This window comes from Rhincodon typus, chromosome 1 (genome assembly GCF_021869965.1).
Source record: "Rhincodon typus isolate 14 chromosome 1, sRhiTyp1.1, whole genome shotgun sequence".
Classification (NCBI taxonomy): Eukaryota; Metazoa; Chordata; class Chondrichthyes; order Orectolobiformes; family Rhincodontidae; genus Rhincodon; species Rhincodon typus.
In genome coordinates, this window is record NC_063332.1 from 8,062,758 (window position 1) to 8,077,540 (window position 14,783).

The 14,783-nt window shown below is 44.3% G+C and overlaps 1 protein-coding gene across 1 annotated transcript in view; it reads right to left on the reverse strand.

Annotated features, from left to right (window-relative positions):
* LOC109936838 (T-cell leukemia homeobox protein 1-like) overlaps window positions 1–13,363 on the reverse strand; it is a 48,826-nt gene extending 35,463 nt beyond the window's left edge. The window contains exons 1-2 of the mRNA XM_048601443.1: window positions 12,653–13,363; window positions 9,997–10,069 (exon numbers count right to left, since the gene is read on the reverse strand). Of these exons, the coding sequence (XP_048457400.1) occupies window positions 9,997–10,069; window positions 12,653–13,106 (527 nt within the window). The 5' untranslated portion in view covers window positions 13,107–13,363. The remainder of the gene's footprint in view (window positions 1–9,996; window positions 10,070–12,652) is intronic.
* Window positions 13,364–14,783: the final 1,420 nt, after the last annotated feature.

Sequence of the window (14,783 nt, forward strand, 5' to 3'; positions counted from 1 at the left end):
GTAGGCCCGAAACGTCAGCTTTCCTGCTCCTATGATGCTGCTTGGCCTGCTGTGTTCATCCAGCTCTACACCTTGTTGTCTCGGATTTTCCAGCATCTGCAGTTCCTACTATCTCTGATACAATTTTAACCCCACTGCAAAGCCTCTTCTAAGGATGCCTCCTATGATGCTGCTTGACCTGCTGTGTTCATCCAGTTCTGCACCTTGTTGTCTCGGATTCTCCAGCATCTGCAGTTCCTATTATCTCTTACTATGTCCATGTGTGTGTGTGTTCACAAAACCGGAAGGCGTGTCTTTGTTTTTATCTAATGGAGTAATATCTAGTGTCTTTCATCAAACCTTAATTATTTTCTAAAGCAAAAATAAAATGCACCAGCAACCGTGCCCGGTCAGATTTTTTTCTAATTCATTTAGCTGGGTTTTTTTCATAATGTTAGTTTTGCTCTATGTTTAATGTCATTGACATATAAAGGTTGGTGATTTGGGATGAGGCGGTTTTGCGGCAGACGGCTCAAGGCGGATTTTCGAATAAACTCTTTCCCCACCCACGTAGTGTCAGAGAGGGAGATCGGTAAGTAAACTGACATGTGAGCACAGGCCAGCGGTATAAATCACAGAACGCGGGGAAATTAATTGGAGAATCCGCCCTAGTTATATACAGCGCTAGACGCTACTTGGTGTAATTTATTATTTAAAGGATTTCTGGGTTTGAACTATGTATATATTCAGAAACATCTACACCCAGGCACAGACACGCACATGCTCTTTTCCATATTGATTTCCAAGTATACGGTTGTCTATGAATCGATCATAACTCATATTTATTGTTAAAATCTACTAAGGCTATGCCTGAGTTTAAAAAATAGTGGATCATCGTAAAACACTTTTATATTTGTTGGCCGTGTAAGACAATCATGTACAGTGGAGGATTTATTTTGTGTTTATAAATCATTGGGTTATATTGTATATATGGAGCAGGTTTTAACCAAGACGCAATTTATAGCTGAAGAAGTTCTGCAGATCTGGCAACAGCTGTGCAGAGAGAAGGCAAGGTTAACGTTGTGTTAACTTTGCTTTATCTCTCCAGCGATACTGCCAGACCTGCTGAATTCTCTCCAGATTTTCAGCATGTCCAGTTTCTCAGCTTTACTGTTATGCAATTTATATGGTTGGCCAATAAGTAATAAAGGGTTAAAAACCGAAAGAACTGCGGATGCTGTAAATCAGAAACAAAAAACAGAAATTGCTGCAAAAGCTCAGCAGGTCTGGCAGCATCTGTGGAGAGAAATCAGAGTTAACGTTGTATCAGAGATAGTAGGAACTGCAGCTGCTGGAGAATCTGAGATAACAAGGTGTAGAGCTGGATGAACACAGCAGGCCAAGCAGCATCAGAGGAGCGTTTCGGGCCTAAGATAGCCTTCCTGCTCCTCTGATGCTGGTTGACCTGCTGTGTTCATCCAACTCTACACCTTGTTATCTCTGTTGTCGAGTGGTGCAGTGTTAGAGCCCCTATTTCCAAGCCCAGCAGACCCGCGTTCGAGTCACAACTGTTCCAGAGGTGTGTAATGACAAGTCTTAAAATACTGGTTAGCGAACGTTTTTATCTCTGATTGCTTTTGCAAACATGGAGATTTACTTCCAAAGTAATGGTGTTGGGTTTGGAATACACACTCAGCTTGTCGGGTTACTTTGGACGGAGTAATAATACCCTGAGGCCCGCGGGTAAATCCCCCGAAAATCTGATTGTAATCGCCTGCGGGATAAATGGGGATTGCTGTTTCCTTCGTGTTTCAGCTTCGAAACTACATCTGAAAACGGGAATCTGCTTCCAACGAGGACTGTACAATTTCCCCTTCGCGGAAAGGAAGGCATGCATTCATGTAGCGCCTCTGGAGGACGTTCCCGTGCGCCAGGCCGTCCGGAAAGTGCTGCTCGACCTTTAGTCACTGTTGTACTGTGGGAAACACTGACAGAGTGCGCACATTAAACTGACACAAATTACAATGTGCTGAATATTTGCTTTGATTCATTACGAGGTAATTATTTTCCTCCCCCTCCCCCCCCGCTGCCGTGGAAATGCTGCCCGCTGTTCTTCAGACAGTGCCCTAAGATTTTTATTTGTATCACGATGGAGGACTCGAGCAGTGAGGCAATATGGGCAGAGCTCAGAAATAGGAAGGGTGCGGTAACAATGTTGGGGCTGTACTACAGGCCTCCCAACGGCGAGCGTGAGATAGAGGTACAAATATGTAGACAGATTATGGAAAGATGTAGGAGCAACAGGGTGGTGGTGATGGGAGATTTTAATTTTCCCAACATTGACTGGGATTCACTTAGTGTTAGGGGTTTAGATGGAGCAGAATTTGTAAGTAGCATCCAGGAGGGTTTGAGAGCAGTATGTAAACAGTCCAACTTGGGAAGGGGCCATACTGGACCTGGTATTGGGGAATGAGCCCAGCCAGGTGGTTGAAGTTTCAGTAGGGGATTACTTTGGGAATAGTGATCACAATTCCGTAAGTTTTAGAATACTGATGGACAAAGACGAGAGTGGTCCTAAAGGAAGAGTGCTGAATTGGGGAAAGGCCAACTATAGCAAAATTTGGCAGGAGCTGGGGATTGTGGATTGGGAGCAGCGGTTTGCGGGTAAATCCATATTTGATATGTGGGAGGCTTTTAAAGAGAGGTTGATTAGAGTGCAGGACAGACATGTCCCTGTGAAAATGAGGGATAGAAAGGGCAAGATTGGGGAACCATGGATGACAGGTGAAATTGTGAGACGAGCAAAGAGGAAAAAGGAAGCATACATAAGGTCTAGGCGATTGAAAACAGATGAAGCTTTGGAAGAATAGGACCCATCTGAAACGAGGAATTAAGAGGGCTAAAAGGGGTCATGAAATATCTTTAGCAAACAGGGTTAAGGAAAATCCCAAAGCCTCTTAATCATACATAAGGAGCAAGAGGGTAACTAGAGAAAGGATTGGCCGACTCAAGGACAAAGGAGGGAAGTTATGCGAGGAGTCAGAGAAAATGAGTGAGATTCTTAATGAGTACTTTGCGTCGGTATTCACTGAGGAGAGGGACATGATGGATGTTGAGGTTAGGGATAGATGTTTGATTACTCTAGGTCAAGTTGGCATAAGGAGGGGGAAAGTGTTGGGTATTCTAAAAGGCATTAGGGTGGACAAGTCCCCAGGTCCGGATGGGATCTATCCCAGGTTACTGAGGGAAGCGAGAGAGGCAATAGCTGGGGCCTTAACAGATATCTTTGCAGCATCCTTGACCACGGGTGAGGTCCTGGAGGACTGGAGAATTGCTAAAGTTGTCCCCTTGTTTAAGAAGGGTAGCAAGGATAATGCAGGTAATTATAGACCGGTGAGCCTGGCGTCAGTGGTGGGGAAGCTGCTGGAGAAGATACTGAGGGATAGGATCTATTCACATTTGGAAGAAAATGGGCTTATTAGTGATAGGCAGCATGGTTTTGTGCAGGGAAGGTCATGTCTTACCAACTTGATAGAATTCTTTGAGGAAGTGACAAAGTCGATAGATGAGGGAAGGGCTGTGGATGTTATATACATGGACTTCAGTAAGGTATTTGATAAGGGTCCCCATGGTAGGCTGGTGGGGAAAGTGAAGTCACATAGGGTCTAGGGTGTACGAGCTAGATGGATAGAGAACTGGCTGGGCAACAAGAGACAAAGAGTTGTAGTGGAAGGGAGTTTCTCAAAATGGAGAACTGTGACCAGTGGTGTTCCACAGGGTTCCGTGTTGGGACCACCGTTGTTTGTGATATACATAAATGATCTGGAGGAAGGTGCAGATGGTCTGATTAGCAAGTTTGCAGATGACATTAAGATTGGTGGAGTAGCAGATAGTGAAGGGGACTGTCGGAGAATGCAGCAGAATATAGTTAGATTGGAGAATTGGGTGGAAAAATGGCTGATGTAGTTCAATCCAGGCAAATGCAAGGTGATGCATTTTGGAAGACCCAATTCAAGAGCGAACTATGTGGTAAATGGAAAAGCCCTGGGGAAAATTGATGCACAGAGAGATCTAGGTGTTCAGGTCCATTGTACCCTGAAGGTGGCAACGCAGGTCGATAGAGTGGTCGAGAAGGCATACGGCATGCTTTCATTCATCGGACGAGGTATTGAGTACAAGAGTTGGCAAGTCATGTTACAGTTGTATAGGACTTTGGTTCAACCACATTTGAAATACTGCGTACAGTTCTGGTCGCCACATTACCAAAAGGATGTGGATGCTTTGGAGAAGGTGCAGAAGAGGTTCACCAGGATCTTGCCTGGTATGGAGGGCGCTAGCTATGATGAGAGATTGAGTAGATTAGCATTATTTACATTAGAAAGACAGAGGTTGAGGGGGGACCTGATTGGGGTCTACAAAATCATGAGAAGTATAGACAGGGTGGATAGCAAGAAGCTTTTTCCCAGAGTGGGGGACTCAATTACTAGGGGTCACAATTTCAAGGTGAGAGGGGAAAAGTTTAAGGGAGATATGCGTGGAAGGTCCTTTACACAGAGGGTGGTGAGTGCCTGGAATGCGTTTCCAGTGGAGGTGGTAGAGGCGGGCACGATAGCGTCATTTAAGATGTATCTAGACAGATACATGAATGGGCAGGGAGCAGAGGAATACAGGTTCTTGGAAAATAGGCAACATGTTTAGATAGAGGATCTGGATCGGCGCAGGCTTGGAGGGCTGAAAGGTCTGTTCCTGTGCTGTAATTTTCTTTGTTCTTTGTTCTTTGTACCCGAGGGAGCAGTTTAGGAAAAGCTTACAGAAACTACAGCGCTGGCGACAGTGGCCCAGTCCTGCACTAAACGGTTAGACTCAATACACGGATATCATTTCCTGATGCGGCTCTTCAAACAAAACTTTCTGACCCAAACTCCCAAAAAGTTAAAAAAAAAGGAGATAACAACTGAGCCACTGCTGTAAATGATACACAAAACTAGGCGGCATAGGTTTAAAGTAAAAGGTACAAAAGAATCCGGATGGGCATTTTTTTTAACACGCAGAGTGTGGTGAGTGTCTGGAAAGGTAGTGGTGGAAGTGAGTACAAGTTCATCATTTAAGAAACGTTGACACAGATACATGGATGGGTATGGAGGGATAGGGAGCAAACACAGGCAAATGGGACCAGTTTAAGATAACAAGGTGCAGAAAAATTTTCTGAAAAAGGGTCCAGACCCGAAACATCAGCTTTCCTGCTCCTCTGATGCTGCCTGGCCTGCTGTGTTCATCCAGCTCTACACCTTGTTATCTCAGATTCTCCAGCATCGGCAGTTCCTACTATCTATGGGACTAGTTTCAATGGTGCAAACTGGACGGCATGGGCAAGTTGGGCCAAATGGCCTGTTTTTATGCTGTAGACCTCTGTGATTCTATCCGCTGGTCAATCAAACAAAGCACCATGCTACTCAGCAGGAAGACAGTGCACCATTTCCCTCAACATCCCAAGCTGCCAGAGCCCACCCTCTGTAGACTGGATTGTTTGCTGTTCTGCCTGATCCCTACTGTTCAGTGCCTTTTGTTCTGCTTTTCTTTTTCCAGTCTCTTTTTAACAGTTCTTTGAATCTCATTCCCCATCCTATCAGGCAGCCCATCCCAATTCCTAGTCACCAGAGCCTGAACACTCTTTCCCATCTCTCCTCAGCTGTTTAAACACGCGTAGGGCGTCTTTCCCCTGTGTCTCTCCCTAATTCTAACCTGAATAATTAATTGGCCTTGTGTGCCTCCTTCGCTTAGATATGATTGCACTTTTGTTTCAGCACTAAACTGTGGCATTAATACTTTAAAAGTATTAGATGTAGTAAGCTTTTTGGATAAAAGATAGTAAAGGCATTGTAATGCTGACAGACCACAGAGCTGCTCTCTCGTTAGAGAGTGATGACTGGTGGGCGGTTCAAGCTGAGTCACCACGCCTCAGCCAAGTTTGAGACACCTTCATGGTAACCTTGGCTACTGTAGGACTTGAACCTATGGCATCACTCATCAGCTGTCCAGTCAAAAATGAAGTCAGCTACCCTGACTCATAAAGTATGGGAGAGAAAAGGGGGGGGGGGGGGGGATGGAGAATGGGGACTCGGTGATCCAGGTGGGAATTCGATTAGCTGAAGGCTCATTGGTGGCCATTAAATCATCATCGATTGTACAACAAACTCATCAGTTTTATAAACAACCTTGAGGTCAGGAAATTTACCGTCCTTACTGGGTCTGGCCTGCAGTGTTGCTAAACTTGAAAGGATGCAGAGAAAGATTTACAAGGATGTTGCCAGGGTTTGAGTTATAGGGAGAGATTGAATAGGCTGGGACTACTTTCCCTGGAGCATCTGAGGCTGAGGGGTGATCTGATAGAGGTTATAAAATCATGAGGGGCATGGAAAGGGTGAATAGCCAAGGAGATAGCAAGAACTGCAGATGATGGAGTCAGAGTCAATACAGTGTGGAGCTGGGGGAACACAGCAGGTCAGGTAGCATCAGAGGAGCAGGAACGTCAATGTTTCGGGTTTACACCCTTCATCAGGACTCATCGCCAAGGTGTTTTTTTTTCCAGTGTAAGGGAGTCCCAAACTAGAGGGCATAAGTTTAAGGTGAGAGGGGAAAGATTTAAAAGGGACCTAAGGGACAACTTTTTTCAGGCAGAGGGTGGTGCGTGTGTAGAATGAGCTGCCAAAGGAAGTGGTGGAGGCTGGTACAATTACAACATTTAAAAGGCATCGGCATGGGTATATGAATAAGAAGGGTTTAGAGGGATATGGGCCAAATGCTGACAAGTGGGACTAGATTAATTTAGGATATCTGGTAGGTATGGACGAGTTGGACCGAAGGGTCTGTTTCCGTGCTGTACAGCTCTATGACGCTACATGTAACCCACAACAAAACAGTTAACTCTGAACTGACCTAACAAGTTACTCCCTTTAAGGGCAGTTATGGATGGGCAACAAGTGATGGGCTAGACAGTAACTTCCACATTCCTTGAAAGAATCTGAACAAAGAAGGAATTCGGGAAAGAAATGCTGCTCGTTTCACAAATGACATTCGACGAGATTCCCAGAGAAGGAAGATAGCTGACATCTGTCAGCTTGGGAGAGTGGACAGTGAGATACAGGTGAATCATTTACACAGGTGTACAACACGAGAAGGTTGGATTGTGTGGAGAAAGGGGAACTGGTTATAAATGTCCCTAGAGGGCACAGATTGAAAATAATTAGGCAAATAAAGAGGAGCGATAAGGAGAATTTACTTTGTATAATGAGTTTATGATCTGGAATGAATTGCCTGACTGAAGGGTGGAAGCAGATTCAACAGTCGCTTTCAATAGGGAATTGTTTGAATAGAAATAAAAACGCAGAGCTGAGGGAGGGAGAATTAATTAAATATCTCGTCCCTGCGGAGACACTCTGAGGGGCCCTTATGGAACAGTGGTAATGTTCCTTTCTCTGAGCCAGGAGACCTAGCCTCAAGCACTGCCTGCTCTCGAGGTGTGTTGTAACATCTTTGATTGTTTAGAATTTTTTTATATATTAGTCTGAACGGCCCCGGAGCTATAAGATTGGAAATAAATGTCATATTTCCAACAACGTCAGAAGTCACACTCCGAAAGCTTGTGATTTCTACTAAACCTGTTGGATTGGAACCTGATGTCGGATAATTTCTAACATTGTCCACCCTAGTCCAGCATCGGCACCTCCAACAAAATTCAGACCGTAGACTCCGCTGATAGTTCCTCACTCACGGCGAAAACAAAAAGCTCAGAAGTGCCGTTGGGAAATGATCTGTTGTCAATAAATTCATTTCCAATGTCCGAGTGCGAATCGATATTTTAAAAATTAAAATATCAGACGCCCAACCCTGCCCTGACCATCACAGTTAAAAAAAAACAAACTGGAATAGTCCCAGACTGACTTAAACACTTGGGATGGTGTCAAAAGCTGTGAGAGAGACAGCGTGGAATACTGCTGGAAGGATCTGTGCCTAATCCCGAGTTACAAACGGTGATCCCTATAAAAACCGGGGCGGAAACATCCGCTGGAAAAGTAAAAGGCGGGAATAATTACAATAACAATATTTATTTCCACTGATCACAATTATCTCCATTCATTACAGCTAATCTTTATCTCCATTTATTCCGCAGATCTAACCCACATTCTCCCTCCTACTTCAGTTATTCATTATCCTCTCCATTTCGTTTTTGTAAATATCGTTTTCATCCAATTTTCCCTTCTCTGTTTCCTACCACTAAAGCCCTCTCGCTGATCCTGTACTTTAATTTCTCTATCCCTGTTTTACAGCTGCCAGTCGGCGCCGGTTCTATCTTCGGCTCTTTTTTCTATCTCTTCTCCCGTCTATGTAAGCGACTGAGGTGACAGAGCGGGGAGGTTCGGCTGAGGAGGGTGTAGGTGACTCCCAGAGCCTTTTACACCTCACGAAACGTTTCTGCAATTCTTGCCACGGGAGGAAGTGCGGACTGCGGATTTGCGTCCAGCAAGATCCCACAATGTGATCGTGGCTGGTAATTGTTCTGGGAGGGCTACATATTGACCAGCAGGAAGGACTGCCCCTGCTAATTCTGCGATAGAGACCCGGGATCTTTCCCCTCTACCTCAAGGGGTAGGCTGGACATTGAGTTCCAATCTTCGTGACTTTCTGCCTCTGGGATAAATCAAACAGCTCCCTCTGAGACGTCTTGGAAGAATATTTTTAAACCTGGAACGTGAGGCTCTGAGGGGAACAATAAGGTTTGGAGCGAGATGGCCTCTGACTTCCCTCTAGCCAGGACCTTTTTTTAAAAAGATCATTTACGGGATGAGGCTTTCGCTGGCTCGGCCAGCATTTATTGTCCATCCCAGGGTTAAGAATCAACCACGTTGCTGTGGGTCTGGAGTCATATATAGGGCAGACCAGGTAAGGATGGCAGTTTCCTTCCCTAAAGGACATCAGTGAACCAGATGCAGTTTTCCAACAATCGGTTAGATTCATGGACATCATTGGACAACTCTATATTTTTGTTTTGTTCTTGATTAAATTTAAATTCCACCATCTACCGTGGTGGGATTTGAGCCTGGATTCCCCAGAACATTGGCTCGGTCTCTGGATTAACAGGCCAGCGATAATACCACGAGGCCATCGCCTCCCCTGCGGCTGCGTTTTAAGAAGGCAGCTCACTACCACCGTCTCAAGGGCAGCTAGGGCCAATCACTAAATACTGGTTAGCCAGCGACACCCACGTCTTCTAGAACTATCCTTTTCTGTAAATAACAAAAAAAATGCCCTGATCCACTTTTCCGAAGCGGGGGGCTCTACATGTTTCCAAATAAAAAGTCCCACTTACATTCTGGAGATTTCCAGTATCACCCATATTGATCGAAAGCATCACTTAGAAAGAAAGGAACCGTCGTTAATTTAGTAAAGTGACCGTTCCATCAGAATCATCCTGAATGTATTTCGTTATCCCGTCAGCAGTGGACATGTGTGCGTGTCCAAAGGCTCTAAATATTAACAAAGCGTGAATGTTCAACACCCCTGGATATAGTATTGGAAGTGGCAGATTATTATACCGATGTTTCTCAACTGACAGACGTGGAGTATATATTTCTTTGTCAACTACCAAAGTTGCCGCGGGATTAAAGCCGCTTGGAAGGGTTTTGCCTCAGTGCTTGAAAGCGTATGGATTTGCAAAGTCTTGTCTTGGAACTGTGAGCCCCAGGCCCGACGCCGCAGCCCACAGAGGTGAAACACAACTCCATATAGAGATAACAAGGTGTGGAGCTGGATGAACACAGGAGGCCGAGGAGCAGGAAAGCTGAGGGTTCGGGCCTTCTTCAGAAGTGAGGGTCTAGACCCGAAACGTTAGCCTTCCTGCTCCTCTGATGCTGCTTGGCCTGCTGTGTTCATCCAGCTCGACACCTTGTTATCTCAGATTCTCCAGCATTTGCAGTTCCTACTAGGTCCTTTACAGAGAGACGCAGGAATGGGGCTTACGGAAAGTCCATTCCTTCACTACCGTTGATCACCACATCTAAAATGTCCCTTCCATAACCGCCAGGAATAAGGTCTGAAATCACACAACACTAGGTTATAGTCCAACAGGTTTGTTTGAAAACACTAGCTTTCTGAGCCTCATTCTAACACCTGAAGAAGCAGTGAGGCTCAGTAAGCTTGTGTTTTCAAATAAACCTGTTGGAGTATAAGCTGGCGTGGTGTGATTTCTGACCTTGTCCATTCCAGTCCAACTCCAGCACCTCCAAATCATGGTCGCCAGGAATAATGACCAATTATCTCGGACATTTGAAACAAACACAGAGAACGCTGGACAAAGTCAGCGTCTGTCGAGAGAAAGCAAAAACACAGTTGACTTCAGACCCTGTCCACGGATTCTGCCAGATCTGCTGAGTTCCTCCAGCAATTTCTGTTTCTGTTTCAGATTCCCAGCCTCCGCAGTTCTTTGTCTCATCCCTGACTCTCGTCAGTTTTCAGAACAAGCAGCCGGGATTCCCCAGTCAGCGGGGAAATTCAACGGTTCAATCGTTAATTTCAGCTCCGCGCTTTCATTTTGAAATAATGAGCGGCATGAGAGACCCACTTAGCACAAAAGCAACAGTACTTTTTTTAAAGAGGCAACTTCCAAGTTAAAATGAGACGAAAACAAAAAATAAGTTGTTGGAGAAACTGACGAAGGGTCGCTGGGTTCAAAGCATTAATTCTCGCCACAGATGCTACCAGACCTGCTGAATTACTCCAACAATTTCTGTTTATGCTTCAGATTTCCATCATCCGCAGTTTCAGCTTAAAAATGGTTCGTATTTTTAAATGATTGAGATTAGAATAAACTGCAAGTAAGACTAAACAACAGTTTAACACCTAACGCCAATTATGTGTGTGTGCATTTGGAAAAAAATCGTTCATATTCAAAATATGAACTTTATAAAATTAGGTTTAAATAATATTGAAGAAATTGGTGTCCAGTTCCCTGACGACAATGTCTTAAAGGACTCTTTCTAAGTTTTGCATTCAAAGGTTTCAAAAGGGTTCAATGCATTTCCTACTTAATATTGGAGCGAATATCTGTTAATTTGATTATTTGTCCTTAAAATGACAATATACCTAACCCTAACCCTAACCCTAACCCTTTTCTGATGAAGGGTCTAGGCCCGAAACGTCAGCCTCTCTGCTCCTATGATGCTGCTTGGCCTGCTGTGTTCATCCAGCCCTGCACCTTGTTGTCTCCAATATACTGAATACGATTCATTCTGGTTCAGGGAGAAGCTTATGAAGATTCAGCTTTTTTTCCTGAGTTGGGGAGCCAGCAACCAGACAGAAGCTCCGACAGGCAGAGAGAAAATTGGTGGATGTGTAACAAGTCAGGTAGCAGGAAAGTCAACGTTTCAGGTCGGGACCCTTCATCAGGGTCAGGCTCCAGTCCTGACGAAGGGTCCAGACCCGAAACGTCGACTCTCCTGCTCCTCTAACGCTGCCTGGCCTGCTGTGTTCGTCCAGCTCCGCACTGTGTTGACTCTGACTCCAGCATCGGCAGTTCTTGCTATCTCTGGATGTTGAACAATCCGACAGGAACGACTAAAACTGGCAACGATCAATGAACGGGATTCAGAGCCACAATAAAGCTGCTCACACCACGGCAAGTAAGCTTGGCACCGTGAGAGCGACCCTCCACAAAGGCAAACGGGACCTCAGTTCGAAGTAAAATAAGTTTTAATATCCCGCAAGACGCTGTGATGTATTAGACAAGGCCGCTGGAAAGCTTTAATATAAATTGTTCAAGTCACTGTCTGACTCCTGGTCAGACCCTATTGATAAATTCACAGCCAATGTTTTAAATGATGCATGCACTTTGGAGGCACGTACTTTTAAATATAGGATTAACGATTTACCAAGGACATTTCTAAATATTAGAATATACATATATTATAGCCATTATTCTGACCTAGGGGTATTAGTGTGTGTCTGTACGAAGACAGTTAAAAACTGAACAGGGCCAAATCAATATTGAAACACATTATCCTAAATATCTCTTATAATTCCTCAGGGTGAAGATAAAGCCAGCCGCCCTGCTCCAGCGTGGGATGGACAACGCGCCCCTGTTTTGATCAAAATATTGTTTATTTTCGTTAAATTTCAGGAAAAAAAATCCTATTGTATGATTAATTTTCGATCAGTTTCTTTTTTTCTTAAAACAACCACTTTCTTCAGTTTTCATAGAGTCAACATTTCTCCATTGCGAGATTCAAGTCTCAGTCAGGCCTTTTTAAATTATCGTTCTCTTTCTATGGAACACTTTTTTGATTATTCCCAGATCCCTCTCACCCAGATCTCTAACTCCCTATCTCTATCCCACTCCAGATGCACTTTGTTTCTTTGTTAAATATTCCTCCTTCACTCGGTTACGGGGTCTCCCCCACCCCCCATCTCCGCCCCCACTGCCGCATTTCATAAAATTATTGATAAGGATAAGCCAGGAGACCACTCGGCCCGAGTGTGCCTGCTACCATGAAAAGCTCGCCGGTTGCTCCAACTCTGCACATTTCTTGAAATAACTTCTTTTTTAAAAAAAAATTAAGAAACTAAAATACAGGTTATATCAGACATTCACCCAACACCCACACGGAATGCAAGACCTCACCTGTTAATCTGTCTTTGGCAAACCGCCTGCTGCTCTCCATCCAGGGGAAAGTTAAATTAGATAAGTTTGCCATGTTGCCCATGCTGGGGAGACAGGGCACAGTTGGCATCCCGGCCGACAGAGGTGGAGGAGGTATAGGTCTGTGCGCGGGCACTCGGATCACCCCGGCCCCGCTGTTCATATTAAGATTCATATTCATACTTACATTCATATTCATAGACATGTTAACATTATAGGATCCCGGCAATCCGGCCATACTGCAGGCGTTATTGTAAGCATTACTGTAGCCATCAGGCTGGGAGTTGTACACGTTGGTTGCCACCTGGTAATCCGACTCAGCAACTCGGTTCGGGTGCATGCAACTCCCTGGCTCCGAATTGTTCAGGATCTGATCAATTCCAAAGTTTATGGGCTCGTGTTGTGAGTGCGTTTGCTCAATTGCAGCATGATCCATGTTTTTTTAAACAAAACGCTATTTCAGTCGCAATTCTCCAATGTGTTGTTTTTGCTTATCCACTCTCTCTCTCTGCCCCCCCCCAACAAATGTTTTGTATTTTTGCAAATTTTTGCAAAACAAGCAGAAAAAGGAAAATCCACACGGTCCACCGCTCTGGATTATTTGTTTTCTTTCTTCCTCCTGCCTCCTCCTGATTTGAGTGTATTAATAAAAAAAATAAAAATGATATGTGCATAGAATAATTATTTTCATATGTATACAAAATAAACAATTAAGAGCGCATTTCCTCTATGCCGAGTTAAATCCGACTTTCTGCAGGGAGCTGTGCCCGTGCGTCGAGAATCCCGGGGTCTTCGTCTCTCATTGGTCTGCTGCGTCAGTGATTGACAGTTCGGACAGCGGCGACCATCGTCCCCCACCCACCCGCTAGTTTCTGCACGGCTATTGGCTACAACCGCACTCTGATGGACAGATATCTTAACCTATCGCCTTCAGAGTTTCCCGTGGGTGACGTCAACAACCGGCGGCTCTCCATTGAGAAACCGGGAGGACACCGCCCCTTTCCGGAGATCTCTATCTCCATTGGCCGGCCGCCATTTGATTGACAAGAGCCTCCCGGGACAACGCGCGCCTTCCTCTTGCCCGGAGCCGGAGCAGGAGGGAGGAGGTCACTTAGCAAATGGGGAAAGATACAATTTGCAACAAAGACTCGAGAAAAAAAGCAAAAATCACCATCTTCCCCGGCCTCCTACATATCTTTTTGGGCTGGTAGAGAAGAAAAATAAACGATTATTGTTCACAAATATGCAGAGATGGAAAATCTCATCAGCAAATGCTCAAACAACTTCCTGAATTCGTTAGTCTTGCACTTTTTCCCATCACATCCCACCTCCTCCCCCCTCCTACTTCGCTTTAATATTTTCAGGAACAATGCACGGCCTAATGCAACGTTAGCAAATTAGGTTTAAATTATTTAGTTTATCAGACGGACTGAGCTGCCTCAACGTTTCACACGACCTGGAAATCTGAACTATTCTAGTAACTATTTCGAATGCAAAACAAACCAAACCTTACTTACCCTCAGCCCCCACAAACAATTGTGTTAAAATGCAAACACGAGTACGGCACTGTTATCAATTTTTCTACCTTCCGAGGATGTCTGGTAAGTATTTACCTCATTCACATTATTTTTGTTCCGTGGGGTGATGGAGTAGGGGGCGCGGGTAAATCAGACTGTGTCACATCTCGTTTTGTTTTCTCAATGTGGGAATTATTCCCATCAATATGTGAATTTAAACGTATTACTAATGTCTCTACATACCATAGAGCTGATAATTATATTATAAACATATAAATCTGTTAATTATAAAAGGATGATAACCACGGGTATGTGTGGCTGAATTCTTGCGCAATGTAGGTATTTAATCTCTGCGTTTTTGTTTTGAAATTCAAAATCTGAGAGCGGTAATTATCAAATTGCCTTAAATTTCACTAACTACATTCGTGAGGAAGTTTCAAAATGAATTTTAAACGAAATATTTTATATGTTTTAATAAAACAATATTCATAATGTAATGTACACAAATTGCAGTTACATGTTGGTAAATGCCTCTCCAGCTATATAATAGTTGGATCGCTTTAAAAATGCTGTGAGGTTAGGGGGAACTAAACCCA